At 49.2% G+C, this 17,085-nt stretch overlaps 1 protein-coding gene across 5 annotated transcripts in view; it reads left to right on the forward strand.

Annotated features, from left to right (window-relative positions):
• Klhl3 (kelch like family member 3) overlaps nucleotides 1-15,604 on the forward strand; it is a 121,953-nt gene extending 106,349 nt beyond the window's left edge. For all 5 annotated transcript variants that reach the window (XM_029468306.2, XM_029468307.2, XM_029468308.2 and 2 more), the window contains 4 exons: nucleotides 1,509-1,637; nucleotides 4,663-4,803; nucleotides 6,653-6,796; nucleotides 11,046-15,604. In XM_029468306.2, coding sequence (XP_029324166.1) covers nucleotides 1,509-1,637; nucleotides 4,663-4,803; nucleotides 6,653-6,796; nucleotides 11,046-11,074 — 443 coding nt within the window. In that variant the 3' untranslated portion in view covers nucleotides 11,075-15,604. The remainder of the gene's footprint in view (nucleotides 1-1,508; nucleotides 1,638-4,662; nucleotides 4,804-6,652; nucleotides 6,797-11,045) is intronic.
• The last annotated feature ends 1,481 nt before the right edge of the window (nucleotides 15,605-17,085 follow it).

The raw sequence follows: 17,085 nt of genomic DNA on the forward strand, positions 1-17,085 counted from the left end.
TGTGTCTGCTTGCAGAAGGGCAGGCAAATGGTTTGCCCTGCAGGTGTAGAGGGAAGCTGGGAGTTTGTTTCTCTTGCCTACCCTGCACCTGACGCTCTGTGGGCTGTGTGCTGCCTCATGACAGCAGAAAGTGTTTCTAAGAATGTGCAGGAGGCACTGGAGCGGACTGTGCTTCACAGTGGTTAAGGACTCAGCTTTCCACACGGCCCATTCTCCAGGCACCGTCCTCACACTACCGAGGCTATGCAGTCTGAATGACCCTTAACAATTACAGGGTAATTAGCTACTTGCAGCCTAGAAGAATCCCTCATAAGGACAAGGTGAGGTGTGGGTTGGAGTGTAGACAGAAATGCCCAAAAGAGCAGAGAGTCACAGAGATGTGACCACCTGAGCTGGCACACACGGAGAGGCGGCCCCGGGTGATTTTGTTCGTCAGCTTGGACCTTGTGAAGGAGGAGCTGTGCGTGAGTCCTTTTTCAGAAAGGTCAGCTGAAAAGACTTGGAGAAAAACACAGCTCAGTGATAAAGGATTTCTGGATCGGTAGCCTTGATGGTATAGCGCCGTTTTGGGCCCGAGAATGTGAATTTTCACATCCTGGTTGCACCCTCCACGTTAGGGACTCATTTAATGGCTCCCCCCAAATTCTTGATTAAGTAATTTGAACCCTGTACTTATTTAGCCTGCAGCTAGTGTCAATTTGGTCTGTGGCTGGTGTCATGGTATCCTGTAGATCTGATATCCATAGGTGAGATAGGACTTCTTTCCCTGTCCGCACAGATAGGAACTCTCCCATTGTAGCTAAGACTAAATGTTCAACCCCATATCTTTGAATCCCTGTCCTCACAGGTCAGGTAATGGTTCCCCTCTCTTTACTGCACCTAGCGCCTAGCTCCCAGCCCCCGATGGAAATGGCTCTCCCACAGGAGGTCAGCCTTATTTTTATTGAGGGCTACTTGATAATACTTCAGGGGTCTTGTATACAGCTCAGAGAACAAAGTTGGCCTGCAGAAAAATCCCAGCTGCCTCAGCCCTGGGTGCACACAGACCGCTTCCCTTATGGCTTCCGTGGGGCTGGAAGAATATTCTTCGGTATCCTCTTCACTTGTCAGTATGAGCCTACGGCCAGAAAGCCTGATGTGTGGTCATGGTGGAGAGCCTTGTAGCTCCCGTTGCTGGTGTCTTCTAGGTGTGCTTTAACCTAGCTCCTCAAGCAAGCCTATATCGAACTCCATTGATGCCAAGTGGGTGCTCTGTGCTGGGTACCTGGGCCTCTTTTAGGAAGCGTCAACATTGCTTCTAAGGATCTCAGGGCTTCAGAGCAGGCGGGTATGTGGCGGGGTGGGGGTGGGGTGGGGGAGATGTACCCTGTGTGTGGAGAGCAAGCCAGGTTCTCCTGGATGATTGAGACAGAGGTACCTCCATGGGTTAAAAATGGAGCACCAGTCAAGCTCCTTCGGTTCTGTGTCAGTGCCACCAACACCAATCTCAGTCACTCGGTCTATTCCAGGGAAGCTGTATGCCGTCGGGGGTTACGATGGTGCTTCCAGGCAGTGCCTGAGCACTGTGGAGCAGTACAACCCAGCCACCAACGAGTGGATATACGTGGCAGACATGAGCACCCGACGCAGTGGCGCTGGTATGTATGTGAGAGCCTTGGGGCACAGGTGAGCATGGGGGTGGGGTGGGGTGTGTGTGGGTTACAGGCTGAGACTAGAGACCAACCACTGAACCATGCCTGTTTCCCCTCATCCTGTCTCTTCTCCTCCAGTTGTAAGTAACCCGGCTACTACATGTCCAGACACACACACACACACACACACACACACACACACACACACACACACAGAGACCAGTCTTTCCCAGGGACTCCTTGCTCAGCATGGAAGGCTTGTCATCTTCACTGCCCTGTTTTGTGTTTGTTTGAGACAATTTCTCCATGGCCCAGGCTAGCCTCCACCCACTCCTCATCTCACCTCAGTCCACCAGTGCTGATTCCTCTGACCAGAGTTTGAAAGTCAAGTCTGGCCTGAGGTGGATCACTTTGCCCAAGGTCGTAGAATAGAAGGCTTGCAGAGTTAGAATTCTCCTTCCAAGGTAATTGTTTCTAGCCGTCTAATAATGAGCCTTATTCCCCTGAGGGAGGACAGGTGCTACTGCCCTGGCGTTAGCTAAGAAGCCTAGCTGGCCTGCCTGAAGCTCGCAACAGTATTTATGGCTGGAGATAAACCTCGATCCCCTACACCCACATTTTCTTGCTTTGTTTTTCTCCATCGAGGAGAGATAATGGCCTCCTTTTCTGTCTCATGGGGGAAGTCCAGGCACTTAGGAGTCCAGCAGCCCCATCCTGTCTCTTCCATCTTCCCCATCATCCCAGGAGCCACAGTCTTCAAGAGCAAGCTGGGGCCTTGGCCTGTTCCTGGGGCTCCTGGTAACTGATGTGAGTCTCCATTTGGGCCTGGTGGGAAGGCCTCATGACTACTGAGAAGAGACGCTACATGCGTTCTACGATTGCCACAATTGCCACATGCCTATCCCCATCCCATCTGTTTTTGGAGACTGGCTTATGACCATACATAGCCTCATCTCTGGTATTTTGTGAAAAACAGGTTGTTTTAATTTTTTTTTAAAAGAGAAAGTTTGTGTTCACATTGGTGGGCCATGGGGGTGAGAGTCTGCCCGGCTCCGTTTCCGAAGCACGTGTTTGGGGATCTTTGGGGGAGCCGTCTCTACTAATCTGACAACTTGGCCCCTCGTGAATGCCTTGAACTCAAGAGACCTAAGCTTAAGATCTGTGTGTGCTTGACCTTGCCACGTCAACGTGGGCGACCCCATTCCCCATCGTTGCCATCTAACACCCTAGCTGTCCAGTGCACAGACTGCCCATGTTCCCAAAGGGCCAGCTCCATCTATAAATCCTGTGATATTTTTCCCCGTTCCTGATGGTTTAGTAATTATAGCTTCTAGAACCTTCTATTTACTTTCTAAAAATCCATTTATGACTTGGGCCAAGTGCTAAAGGCCTGCGGCGGTGGTTGGGGTGGACGTCACCTGGCCCATCCTTGGCTGGAGGCCCCAGACAAAGCCATTACAGCTGCTTCTATTTATGGGAGGCCCAGACCTTGGCTGGGAAGAGCCCTTCGTTCAGATTACCATGGAGCCCTGTCCTGGGACGGAACCCCGTTCTCGGGTCCCTTTCTTCAGTGCTTCACTCTGATAAAGAGTTAGGGACGTGTCATCGCGAGCACCAGGAGCCTGTGTACTTGTCTCAGTGGGAGCTGGTGACAGCCAAGGACCTAAGATGGAAGGCTCTGTGTCCCAGCTCCCTGAGGCCCGTCGGATTCTACGTGAGAGTCTATGAGCAGGCTACCAAGGATTGTGGGAGAGTTGCTGGGGCAAAGTCTGGGTGGCTCTTAGCGCCCTTATGAGTGGACAGCACAAGCAGGGATGGACACGGTGGTGGGCAGAGACTATCTCAGGGTCCCGGAAGTGTCAGCTCCTGCTCACCCTGGAAGGTGAAGCAACTACTGAATTTTCAGAATCTCACAGCCCGACACCAGTCATTGTTGGTACAACAGCACCACCTGCTGCTAGTTTAGAGTAACTGCCAGGAACCACTGGCAGCCCGCGATAACTTCTGGCCGGGAGTTTACATGACATCCCATTATTTAGATAGTATCTGCAGGAGCCCATCACCAGCAGCCTCAGGGAAACAGACCAGGGCAAAACACAAGCAGTTCCTGACTTCATGAAGTCTGTAGCCTCCGGGTTCAGCCCCCAGACCCACAGCTTGGCTGCACATCGAATTCACTGAGATACCCCACTGGGCTTCTGACCAGTGTCTCTGGGACTAAGGTTTTATTTTTCTAGAAAGTACCCAGCAGAAAGGATGAAGCCTGTCCACAGAAGGCAATAGTCCACGGAATCATGGGTACGTTCCAACCCCCTCTCTCCATGAATGGGAAAGAGAAAGGGCCACCCAGAGCGGGTGTTGAAGAGGCAGGTGCAGGTGTCCCCACTGCCAGGCAAGCCACCCTCACTTAGCCCTCTCTCTTCCTGAATGGCTTGAATCTCCTCAGTCTTGCAGCAGTGAAGAACTGCCCAGCTCCTCCCCCCCCCTTCCCCCCCCCCCCCCCGGACAAATCTGATGCCTTCTGCCATCAAGGGGAAGAAGGGCTGGAGGAAGAGGCTGGCAGGGAGTCTCCCTAGTGATGACCTCAGCACTTGGCTCTGTCTCAACAGATACACAACCGAATAAGAAGATGCAGAGGAAAAGCAAGGCAATATGAATATGCCACAGGGTAACTGGGGCTGGTTTTCTGATGAGAATTAGCATCTTTTTACATTTCAGTGGATTTCTTTGAGCCTTTTGAAAAATCCCTTTGATGCCCCTGTATATGTACACACACACATATTTACATTTTAAAAGCAGAAACAGGGTCTTGGCTTTGAACCTCCTTATTTGCAGGCTGCCTGTCTTATGGGGAGCCAGGCAGGGGATTATCACACTTGTTTTACAGATTAGGGCAATGAGGTCCAGGAAGACAGCACTTGCTCCCTAAGTCTCCCTGCTGCCGATGACTATCCAGGGTTGTGCTTGAGGCCTCTTGGATGCTGGTTCTTATAGTGAGCCTGAGGCCAGGACGCTGTGTTCTGCCTTTCAGGGGTTGGGGTGCTCAGCGGACAGCTGTATGCCACTGGGGGACATGACGGACCCTTGGTGAGGAAGAGTGTTGAAGTTTACGATCCTGGGACAAACACTTGGAAGCAGGTGGCCGACATGAACATGTGCCGGCGCAACGCAGGTAACATGACTGCTCTCCTCTCCTCTCCTCTCCTCTCCTGCGGGGTCGCAGTTCTTCCCTCCCGCTCTGAGTGATAGGAAGAGGGGCAGGATTGCCAGAGTAGGTAGCTCTCCCTGTGTCCTGAACATAAGAGTAGCCGTTTGTCTATCCCATAGGCTCTGAGTTAGGGGGAGGGGGAACCTGGAATCCAAAATGGTGGCCTCAAAAGGTGTCCCACCGAGACTCAGCACAGTCCCTTCTCTCTGGTTGTGGTACCGTATTGTTTTTCTCTGCCATTGTCTGGCTGAAAGGTCCTCATAATTCCAAGGTGTCCAAGTTCCTTCCTGGTAGGAGAGCCAGACCTCATGCGCTCCTCCAGTGTCATCTCTCCTTTTATTGTCTTTTATTTCCTGTCCCAGAGTACCCAGCAGGGTCTCCTGTCATGGGGTCCCAACAGCCCCGCCAAGCTGTTTCCTATCTTGCTGCTTTGCGCTGGGGAAGAGTGGGCTAGCTTTGCCCACCGCCCCAGGCTGGGCTGCCTTAATAGGTGCCGCCAAGGCAGATATTACCTGTTTGCTAAACTTACCATGGCTGACTTGTTAGAAGTGTAAACAGGGGCATCAGTAACTGGCTCACTGCCTGAGCCCGCTGCGATACCCACTGGCATTTGGCCTTCATCCACATGAACAAGGAGTTAAAAGGGCCTGCAAGGCAGCCAAGCCTGAAATCAAGCAGGAAACACATGTAGGCACATTCACGTATAGGTATCATTTATTTAGTAGCAAATGGATCCTACTGTGGCATTATTGTAAAACTTGCTTTCCCATCCTTCATGAAGGTCTAATTGCATGTGTCTTCATTCTCTCCCATCACATGGCTATATCATAGTTTACCCAGTTCGTCATTGAACACTTCACTTAAGACATCTTTTCTATGCTACCAGTAATGCTGCCCTTACCATAACCGATCTTCAGAGTTAAGTCAGAGTACGAATTGAAAGCATGTACTTTTCTCTAGAAGAAAAGGCCCAGAGTGGAATCTTGAGGCAGAGGAAGGAGTTTCAGGCGCCGTGAAGGCAGGTAGGCAGGCAGGCAGGCAGGCAGGCAGTACACAGTCTAGGCTCCCTCTAGTACTAAGAGTATTAATCAGCATTGCTAGTTACCACTTTAAAGGCATCATCAATCAACCTTGGTCTGTTAAAAAACAACAACAACAACAAAAAAAAAAAAAAAAAAAAAAAAAAAAAAACACCAACCATGGCTGTCTGCTGGACTGAGTTTTAAGGTCTTTAGTCAAAGTCACATCTCCCTGATCTTCACTCCAGCTTTATGAGACCTTGCCTTCAAACAAACCCACGCTGTTAAGAATGGGAGAGGAGGCCCAATCTGGGGTCCTGGGTGAATTCAGATGCCCCGTCTTCCGAGGGAGGTTAGAGGTACAGCCATGAGCAGCTATAGGATGGAGCTACAGTATCCAGCTCAACAGGGAAGACAAGCACAGACCCAGACAAGAGGGGGCACCCCGGAATCTTGTCTCTTCCCTAGCTCAGGCTGGCGGGGAGGTGTGTGCGTTCCTCAGGAAATGTTCCCACGGGGAGACCCGTGCCTGTAATGTTCTCTCCATGATGTAGTGGCACGTGGGAGTGGCCAGGGGGCAGCGGGGGTGGGGGGATCTATAGGACCACACAGTAATGAAACCCCCCTGCTGAGAAAAGCAGCCTCTCTAGGAAAGGGGGACCCTCAGAACCCACAGTACATCTCTGCTATGCAACAGGAACTGGAGGAAAGAGCTTCCGGGGCACGGGGCTTCCCATAAGGCCTGGTGTCTGACTTTCCCCCCGCTGATCCCGTGACTTCTGTTTGTTTCCCAGGGGTCTGTGCGGTGAATGGGCTACTGTACGTAGTCGGAGGGGACGACGGATCGTGCAATCTGGCTTCAGTAGAGTACTACAACCCAGTCACAGACAAGTGGACACTGCTGCCCACCAACATGAGCACTGGGAGGAGCTATGCAGGTCAGTGGGTTTCAGCCTCAGGGACTGGAAGGGATGGGAGCTTGCTTAGCTGGGAACCTAAAGCCTCCTGCAGTTTTAGGCAACTGTCACACGGCCACATGTCCTCCTCATTGTGTCCCCTTGACAGAGGTGATATTTAATGTAGTGTTCCAAGATCATTTCTGCCTGACCTGAGCTGTGACTGCCTTGGCCACTCCTGGTTCACAGTGAGACACGCATGTAGGTAGGAGAGCATAGGTATGCCTGCACGGTGGAAACACCAGAGCTTGTGTAAGGCTAGCATGAGTTGTGAATGTAAGGCTAGCATGAGATGTGAACGGGGTGCTTTAAGATAGAACAGCTGTAAGATGGCAGTCGGTCCTGTCTGTGGGACAAGGCTCAATTGGATTCTGGGTAATCTCACACACAAGCTGCCTCTGGTAGTACACTTCTTATGTTAGTTATTTTCTTCTTCTTGTGACAAGTTCCTGAGAGGAACTGTGTGTGTGTGTGTGTATGGAATGTATGTGTGTATGTGTTTGTGTGTGTATGTGTTTATGTGTATATGTGTATGTGCCTGTATGGTACGTATGTATATATGTATGTGTATGTGTGTGTGCATGTGTGTATATGTGTGTTTGCATGTGTGTGTGTATGTATATGTGTCTGTATGTATGATATGTATGGAATGTATATATGTGCATATGTGTTTGTATGTATATATGTGTATATGTATGTAGATGTATGTGTTTGTGTAAGTATGGTATGTATGGAATGTATATATGTGTGTGTGTATGTATGTGAGTGTATGTATATGTATGTGTTTGTGCATGTGTGTTTTTATGTGTGTGTTTACATGTCAGGAGGGGCTCATTTTGTCTCATAGTTTTAGGAATTTCAGTCCTTTGACTTTGGGCTCCTTTGTTTCCGGGTGGTTGTGAGACTCAACCTGTAGGCCGGTACAGGCAGTGTGTGGGAGAATGAATGGGTCCTGGCAGCCAGGCTGCAGAGAGGCGGGAGTAGGTCAGGTTCAAGTGCCTTTCAGTGCCATCTCCACCTTCTAAAGTTTCTTGCACCTCCCAGAATAGCATGGCCAACTGGCTCCAAACCCTCAACACGTGTGCCCGCAGTGGCTGTTCTGTATCCCAACTGTAACTCCCTGCCAGTGTGCGAGGTGCAGTGCATACATTCCCTCTCATCTCCTCAACAGCCCTCAGGCTGCACTGGACTGCATTCTTGTATCCCACAGCTGAATTCCAGAGACTGTCAGTAATCACCAAAGGCCATTACATTGCTCATAAGCACGCTCCAAAGACAAGACTTCAAACTGGTCTGCAGTCTATCTAAGCCACGCCCCTTTATGACGTCCCAGCCCAGGGCTGAGTAAAAAGGCTGGACAGTGATGGATAGACTGGCAGAGAGAATATGGTGCCAAGTTGAGTGTAGCTCCGGGCCAAGAGTTAGAAGAGATGTTGTTGTGGTAAGAGATCCTCGGAAGCAGAGAAATACAGGCCTAGCTTCTTAACATGTAGATGCATGTGGACCAAATATTTATTTACTGAGCACACACAATGTGTACTCCGTTATCCCAAATATTTAAAAATCACGATCTGGTGTTACAAACATCTTGGCTCGAGCGCTTCTCCTCTTACCCGTTTCCCATCTTGCTTAGGTTTCAGGACGTTCCCGCCCCCACATCCACAATGCATTTCTTTTGCTTTTTCCCCTCCTCGAAGCATTTCCCGCATACTCTTACATTTCCTTCTCTAAGATGTTGGAAATGTTTTGACCCTGACTCTGTTCTCAGGAGAATCACCACCTTTCTCCCGGAAGCCACAGAGGAAGCACAGGGCATTTTGTAGGATGAGAAAGTTGGTGGGATCCTCGGGCTCTACCTCCGTGCTAATGAGAAGTGGGTGGGCTCCTCAGGCCCCACCTCCGTGTTAATGAGAAGTGGGTGGGCTCCTCAGGCTCCACCTCCTTGTTAATGAGAAGTGGGTGGGCTCCTCAGGCTCCACCTCCTTTTTAATGAGAAGTGGGTGGGCTCCTCAGGCTCCACCTCCTTGTTAATGAGAAGTGGGTGGGCTCCTCAGGCCTCACCTCCGTGCTAATGAGAAGTGGGTGGGCTCCTCAGGCCCCACCTCCGTGTTAATGAGAAGTGGGTGGGCTCCTCAGGCTCCACCTCCTTTTTAATGAGAAGTCCTGGGTTGAGTTGAACCCATTAAGATTTCGCATATGTGCTAAATATTTCAAAAGCCTGTCTGCCCCCTCTGGAACTGGTGGGAAGGAGACAATCAAGCTGTTTTGTACTCAAACCTGCCAACCAAGTGAGTGGGTTATGTTAAAACCTAGGGAATAGGTCTGATGTGCAAAGATTTAATGCCTGTATTACTAATCTGGGCATTGCTTGTAACAGTATCCTCTCTCCTTCCCCGAAAATTATAATAATTAATGTTTGACACCAGGGAAATCGTTAAATATTCTATGGAATGTTTAGTGGGGGTGCTTTTCTGTCTTTTTAAAAGTTAAAAATAGACTCTTTTCATACTATATATTCTGATTACACTTCCCCGTCCCCCAACTCCTCTGAGCGCCTCCCTAGCTCCTTAGATTTTAAGGTCGGTCCTGAGGAAGTGTTCATGCTGGCATGTTAGAGTGAAGGAGGACTCAGGTGGTCTGTGCCTAGTGTGCTGACTGCTCCGGTCTTACTGAGGGAGAGGGAGTTTGAAGAGTTGTCAGTTCTGGAAATGGATACTGAAGTCCCAGATCTGCCACTAGCCCTGGTCTCTGGGCCAGGCGTTGAGTCTGACTGGACCTGTGTTGTCCAATGTATTAGATTGAGCCTCTGAGGGCTTTTCAGAGAATGAAACATGATACTTCGTGTAAAGTTTGTAGCATGGTGCCTGCCTGGTGTGAGTCACCACAGGCTAACACATTCTGGTTGTTATAATTAGGGTCCCATGCTACCTCGTAGTGTCTTTGGTAGTGTTTCTATACAAGCTTTTTTTTTTTTTTTTTTTTTTTTTTTTTTTTTTTTTTTTAGGAAAGATATATTCTCTTGTTATGGAAAATTTGGAAAATTCAGAATAATACAAAGGAAAGGTATAATACAGAAATTCAGAATAATACAATGGAATGGGCATGCACATTCGGGAACACTTTGTGTGTGTGTGTGTGTGTGTGTGTGTGTGTGTGTGTGTGAAACATTTCATTCAGTGGGGGCTGGACCTGTGTGAGTAAAGGATTACAAAGATAATGGTTGTTCTGTTTGTATGAAGGGATAAAATACCTTTCCATTGTATTATTCTGAATTTTCCTAATAAAAAAAAAGCTTGTATAGAAACACTACCGAAGACACTATGAGAGCCAGCTTTTGAAAAGTATTACCTAGTGGGAGAGGTGTCTGCGATCTAGGTGGAGCTGCTAGGGCCAGGTGGGTACCTTCTGGTCTGGATTCAAGTTCTGCCTTTCCTCACATGATTGCTCTTTCGTCTTGAATTTAGCCTTGAATTTAGCCTTGAATCAGCAGGGAGTGGATGTCTTAGCAAAATGTCTCCAATCCCTCCTGCTCTTTAGGGTGTGTTCTCTCAATCACGTCATCAGTTAGAATATTTTATAGCTGTAGTAATACATTAAAATAAATTTCTGGCAAACATGCTCACTTGAGGGAACTTTCTGAATTAATATTTTAGTAGTAGGTTCCAGAAACCTGCCTGGTAGTGATTCCCGCCAGGAAGAAGAAGGTTCACTGTCAGCCAGAAAGAAGCCAGCATGCCTTCATCACAGCACAGAAGGCTCAGTGACTAGGGCGGGGCCACAGGCACTTGGATTGGCAGGTTAGAAGGCCAAGTTTGTCACTAGCTGGCATCTATAGTAGAACTGACTTAGATGTGTAGAATTAACTGTCTTAGCCTCAATGAATTACAGTGAGACTTGTGTTACAGAGTCAGAACCTCAATGTAATTAAGTTTCCTTAAAGCAGTGATGCATAGTGGGTGTGTCTAAGAATTGAGCACTGGGAGAAGGTCTCAGCTCGATGATGGTGAGCAGTATCAGAAATTGGAATTCGAGGGGTGGTATAGGAAGAGGCTGGCGACATGCACTGTCTCACATCATGCTTGCAGAAACAGTGCTGCTGGCTGAGGTAGCCGAGGTAGCATGGGACCCTTCAGGATCCCACTGGCTGTGACTTAGGATATGGCCGCTTCCTGGGACTCCTTTGTGAACAACTTGGGAGGGGCTAATGTTGTGACTTTCCCTTTCATGTTAGGTGTTGCTGTGATTCACAAATCCCTGTGACCCAAACTCCCTCAGCCAGGAGGTAGGGGAAGAAGCTGCAGGCCACTGCCCGTGGCAACAGGACCACAGCAAGTGAGGAGAGGAGCTGGGAGGCTCTGCCGTGGTTTGACAACCTCCCTCATTGTCTCGGCAGACCAACCTCCTTCTTCTCCGTGTGGACACTGATGACCCACTTCTTCTTGCTCCAAGGTGCTTTGGATTCTGCCCTAAACAGTTGAGTTCCTGACAGCCCCAGCAGCACCCTAGGGCATGCACATTCGGGAACACTTTGTGTGTGTGTGTGTGTGTGTGTGTGTGAAACATTTCATTCAGTGGGGGCTGGACCTGTGTGAGTGTCTACTGGATTTCTTTACTACTGATCTTTTTACTATGCTAAAACTCCTACAAACAACTTTTTGGACTCATCCAATGGGCCCTAGATGACTACAGATGCTGTCTTCTGGAGGTCCAGAGAGAACTAGCCAAAAGCAGTTCTCCGACCATGTCTGGGACCATGACTTGACTACTGCAGTTGTGTGGAAGAGCAGGGGCTTCCTCAAAGCTGCTCCACAGCCTCTCCCTGGGCCGCTGCCTCCTCCTTGACTGGACTCTAGGCGGATGAGAACTGTTTTGCCTTCATAGTTTGACCTGATGTCATGAATTCCAGATTTGGGAGATTTTGTGTCTTCTCAGCAGGGAAAACAAACTCTTCAGATAAGCCCCATGAAAAAACACTGGAGAGAAACAGATAAGAAAAGGAAGCAAGCAAGCAAAAGAAGAAAGTGATGGGTCTGGAGAGATGGCTTAGTGGTGAAGAGCACTGACTCTTCCAGAGGTCCTGAGTTCAATTCCTAGCAACCACATGGGGGCTCACAACCATCTGTAATGGGATCTGATGCCCTCTTCTGGTGTGCCTGAAGACATCTGCAGTGTACCTGTGTACATTAAATAAATGAATGAATAAATAAATCTTTAAAAAAAGCAAGGAAGAACGAGAGCAAGCAAAGACAGACAGACAGACACCAAAGCAACATGGATTCAGCGTCTACCCACAGCGGCCTCAGTGTGGGACCCTGCTTTTGATTGTTCTCAGGGCACCTACTTAATTTATCATAGCATATTATGCAGGCCTACTTATCCACAGTGTCAGAGGATAAGTGAAAGGTCACCCTGCCACTCGACCCAGAGATAGGTTTGCCCATAGGTCAGGAGTGGCCATATATAACTCAGAAGGACATGAGTGGCTTCTAAGAAACACACTGGCTGTTCTGGCCCTTGGCACTTTGTGAGGATGGTCAGGGCTGCCTGTTTCCAAATCTTCCCTCTGTCCTGCTTCTCTTCTAGTCCAGGGTCTGTATCTTCTCCCCAGCCTCCGAAACACCCCCTTTTAACTTTCCCTTTGGGAAAGAAAATGGTAGTGGGCCCTGGACTGGAGAGCTTCATCGAAGACGCTTGTATTTTTAAAAATGAAAGCAACTCAGAAAGCTCTGCTCAGCCACAGGTCAAGACTATTAAAAAACGTAACTTCAAGCATGCAGGGTGGTGGTTGGAAGTGCTTAGAAGCAAGCACATTTAGGGCTGGGGGGGTGGGGTGGGGTGTGCTCACTGTAGGCGCATGAGTTGGATCTCTAGCACTGACATTAAAAAAAAATTCTGGGTACAGCGTCATACGCCTCCTATCTCAAAGCTGGGAAGGCAGACACTGGGAGATACTTGAGGCTTTGTGGGGACAGCCATCCTAGGCTAACCAGAAAGTCTCAGTCTCCAGCCTCAGGGAGAGACTCGCAAAACAAACTGTGTGGATCCTGCAGACCAACATTAAAGGTTGACCTTTGGCCTCTACACATTCTTACTGCCCCCCCCCCCAACCCCGACAAACCTTAATGCTAAACTCTTCTTAAGCTAAAATTGTTTGTATTGGAATCTCTGCCCTGGGACGGGAGAACAGCCTCATAGGCAGGAGTCGGAGTTTCAGCTTCCCCGATGTCAGAGGCAGGGTGCCCCCTGTCCGACATCTCCGCCTTTGGAAGCTTCTCCCCAGCTAGGCAGTCACTGAGTATTTACTGAGCACCCCTCCATGAGGGTGAACCTCTCTTTCTAATGTTAAGCAGGAGTTAGGAACCACCACATCTAGATGGCTCACAGACTTAGCATGGAGCTTGTGTAGCCAGCGTTGGGGGGCCCAGAAGGAAGGTCTCCCAAGGGAGGGACGCAAACATTTTCTTGGCTGCTGCTCTGGTTCCCAGCTGTGAGCGGGGAGAGCCACTTGTGAAGCTCAGCCTTCACTAGAAAGCGGGACAGAGTGTGTTGCCCACGCCCTTCCTCCCTTTCCAGGCAAGTCTGGGGACTTGTTTGAGGTGTGAGCTGTGAAGGTAAGGCTGGGGATCAGAGCCTAGTGAGCTATTTGCATAAGCACCCTATTTCAGGTGAAAGGTAAACCCACCCTCTCCTACTCCCACCAAGGACCCAGACTTTTATACTTAGGGGTCATGATAAACCTTCCGTTGTGTACTCTTCCTGAAGAGAACCCCTCCTTCCGAGGAAGCTGGCCAGCCATGGTTTCTGCTGGAGTTTTTGCTGTGGGTTCCACCTTGTGCCTCCTTCCCTGTGAAGCACTGGCTCTGCAGGCGGAGCTGCTGAGGGCTTCACTCATTTCACACTCGTGTGTCCTTTTCGTGTGGGGACTAGAACACTGGTACGTCGTCACCAAAAGAGCCAGCCTGCCCTAGCTGCCCACAGATGCGCCACCCACCCAAGACCTGTGTTACTGCATCATCAGGTAGAAGTCTCGCCATCACGGATACTTCAGACCCACTTTCAAGTCTGTGCTAGTCACGCGGTAGGTGAAGCCTTCCCACCCCTCACCTGTCAGAGCAGACACTAGCCACCACTAGTGAACACTAGCGAATACAGCTCTGCCAAGGGGCACATCTGAAATCTAACGAAAGTGACAAAATGGAATTGAGACCCAAGGTTAAACCAAGGTTAGAAGCAGCTTAGACACCACTCGGATGCTGATTCGGACAACGGAAGACAGCTTCTGAACTCCAAAGTCATTTCTTCTAAGTACCCAACAGCATCACCATCCCAAAAAAGGAAAAAAAAAAAAGGCAGTATTATGCAAATGAAGTGACCTCATTTTTCTGCTATGCAATAAGAATTCTTAATTGTATCTCATGACAAGCCAGTTTTAATATCCCCTCAGCAGAATTTTTTTTGAGCTGTTACACTTTGATATCTGTTGTGTAATGTTTGTATATCTCTGAGCCAGATCCTTTCAAAGATTGCCTTTTTTTTTTTTTTTTGTAAAATTGAAGCTATAGCTTTCAGGCTAAGGTTTTAATGTAGATATTCTTATAGATAGTTTTCCAGGACATTTGAATCGCTTTCTATCGTCCATGACAATGAAATGCTGTTCTGTGTGTCGCTCACCCCTAGCAGTATGCGCCTGGAGCTGTCCTGCCTTTGTCTCTCTCTTGTCTGTCTGTCGCAGAACCCTTCTGAGCTCCAGGCCCTCAGTGGTCTAGGAAGGCGGCTGACTTTCAAGACGCCCATCGCGGGGCTTCCTTTCTTAGTTGCCAGGGATTGTCACGGGGCTTCCTTCCTTAGTTCCCAGGGACTTACATTAAGTGTGACTCAGTGCGTACCCATCTATGTCTCTCATCTCTGTGTGCTCCTGGATCTGTTTTCTGCAGGGCTGGGTTGGCCCACGCGGCGATGGTTCTTACTGCCCGGCCCTCAGGCCCACACTCCCTAGGTGGCCTGGACCCTGCAGACCTTGCTCATTCTCCAGTGTCTCCTTGCTTTTGGAGGTTTTTCGTATTCAGGGCCTCCTTGACTGGGTCCTGCTGCTTTGGGAAGCTTGTGTTCCCATCACTTCGGGAGGGCCGTTCTTTGGGAGGGTGGTTGGTCCTGACTCGTGGGAAGAATGCGCTAAGCAGATGTTCATTCAATCTTTTCCTTTCTTTCTTGAGCTGTCTTCATTCCAGGTTCTGTTTTGTGTATTTATCATCTGCCGCAGGCCTCTTGTTTCTCTTTTTAAATCTTAACTTATTATTTTGGGGACAGGTGCCATTTAAACCGCCTCCATGCTTCTTCCTGCTTGACCTGGGCTGGATCAAGTTGGGAGGCTGAGCAAGCCCATTAAGTTGGACCAGAGCATCCAAGGCTTTGATGAATGGAAGCAAGGAGATCAGAGTGCTTTTTGTAGGCTGTGTGTGTGTGTGTGTGCTACTTAAGCCCCTTGTGTTCAGCTGCACTGTTATCTACTGAGCAAGCAGAAAATCCAGCAGCACTTCCGACATATGGGGACAGGAGAGGCTTATTCGGTGTGGGTAATCCAGCCCTCGAGGCCCCGTGCAACCTTTACTGTGGGACTCAGAGACTCCGGGCTGTAGCAGCAGCCGAGGCAGGAACGCACGGGGCTGCGGCATCTGCAGGAATAAATTGTTCTTGTGCTATTTTTGCCTTCGGTTATAAGATTGTAAATTATTTGCCCCCCCCCTTTGGTGGTAATAAAGGACCCTTGTTGGACTTCTTGTTTAATTTGTATATGATGTGTAAAATATCTTCTTTGAAAGAAAATCCAAGGCATGGAACGAGAATCTCTCTGTGAATGTTCTGGCTCTGTGCTGGATATGGGCCGTCAGACTGGACACAGGCACGGGTAAAGTCCTTGATCTGGTATTTTCTGCATGGATGTTAGGGACCATACACCATGGAAAAGAACACTTGCCACATGATCAATACAGTAAGAGCCGAGAAACATTCCCCCAAAGGTATTATTTTTATAGCAGTCCATTCCAGCTCTCCACACTGTATATGGCGTTTTAATAAAAGCTGAACTGTGCAAACATTCTGGACCTCATTTCCATTGTACAGTATCTCATGTCTCAAGTATGCAAAGGACAGACTGTTCCCTGCACAGAATCAGACGGGAATTGTTCTCTTCAGAATCTGCGGCACAGGGACTTGTCCCTGTGATTCCAGTCACTTGGCCCTAGCACAGTGCAGACCCACAGAGGCCTTCAGAGAGAACTAGTGGGGACAGTCCCTCTAAAGTGTTAGGGAGTGTGGACAAGAGCTAGGTAGTCACTGGGATATGGGCCTGGAGGGAGAAGAAGGCTGGCTATTCTGACATCACTCCTGGGAGCTGAGTTCCCAGACCTGTGAAATGCTTAGCTTGGTGACAATTTCCCAGAGCTATCTGTCTGCTGACATGGACATCCCTCTAGATAAAGACCATGCGGTCTTAGGCAGCCCCCTTCAGATTGTCAGGGGCTCCATCTCATAACAGGCAACAAATAGATACCCAGGGCTGAGCCTCTGCACAGCCTTCTTCCCCCAAGCTGGTCTCTGCTCTGGCCTCTCTTCTTTTATCCCTTGATGATGAATGGGAGTTGAGAGATCAAGCCTCATTACAGCCCCTGGAGCAGAGAGCAAGAATTTCTGTCCCTATGGGAGACAGAAACAAGTGGATGCGTTTGTCCGGGGGGGGGGGGATTGTGAGGGAGAGGTGAAGACTCACATGAAGAACACTGGTCTGTGTTTGAGTTTGGGAATCAGTCTGAGGAGAGGGCCCAGGATGCAGGTGTTTTGAACAGAACTTTGGGCATTCACTGTGTGCCACGCCCACCTTGAGGAGACCAGTGTCCGTATAACGTCCTGCTAGTTCACAGCACCGCAAGGGTTAATAGACCCTTGAGAGGAGATCTAGGCGTCCTCAGCCTACTGAGCCTGCCTGCTGAGTTCTGCCACTCTCCCATCTGGGTGACCACATGCTGCAGGTGCTCTTTGGAATAGAGGGTCATCAATGCTTGGACCTCAGACACGTCCCAAAACTCCCAGAGAGAGACCTTGCTTTCTCTTCCACTTCCCCCAAACGGAAGGGGACACTGCCCATCGCTTTGCTACTTGGAGGACTTTCTGTGCCATCTCTGGTTCCTTATCTGCTAAAATGAGGGCTATCATGTCCTTTCCTGCAGACAAGAAACAGGGGGAGACAGAAGCCTTAAAAGATACAAAGATGGAGA

The sequence above is a fragment of the Mus caroli genome, unplaced genomic scaffold, assembly GCF_978045245.1.
Source record: "Mus caroli unplaced genomic scaffold, Mus_caroli_1 scaffold_15, whole genome shotgun sequence".
NCBI lineage: Eukaryota > Metazoa > Chordata > Mammalia > Rodentia > Muridae > Mus > Mus caroli.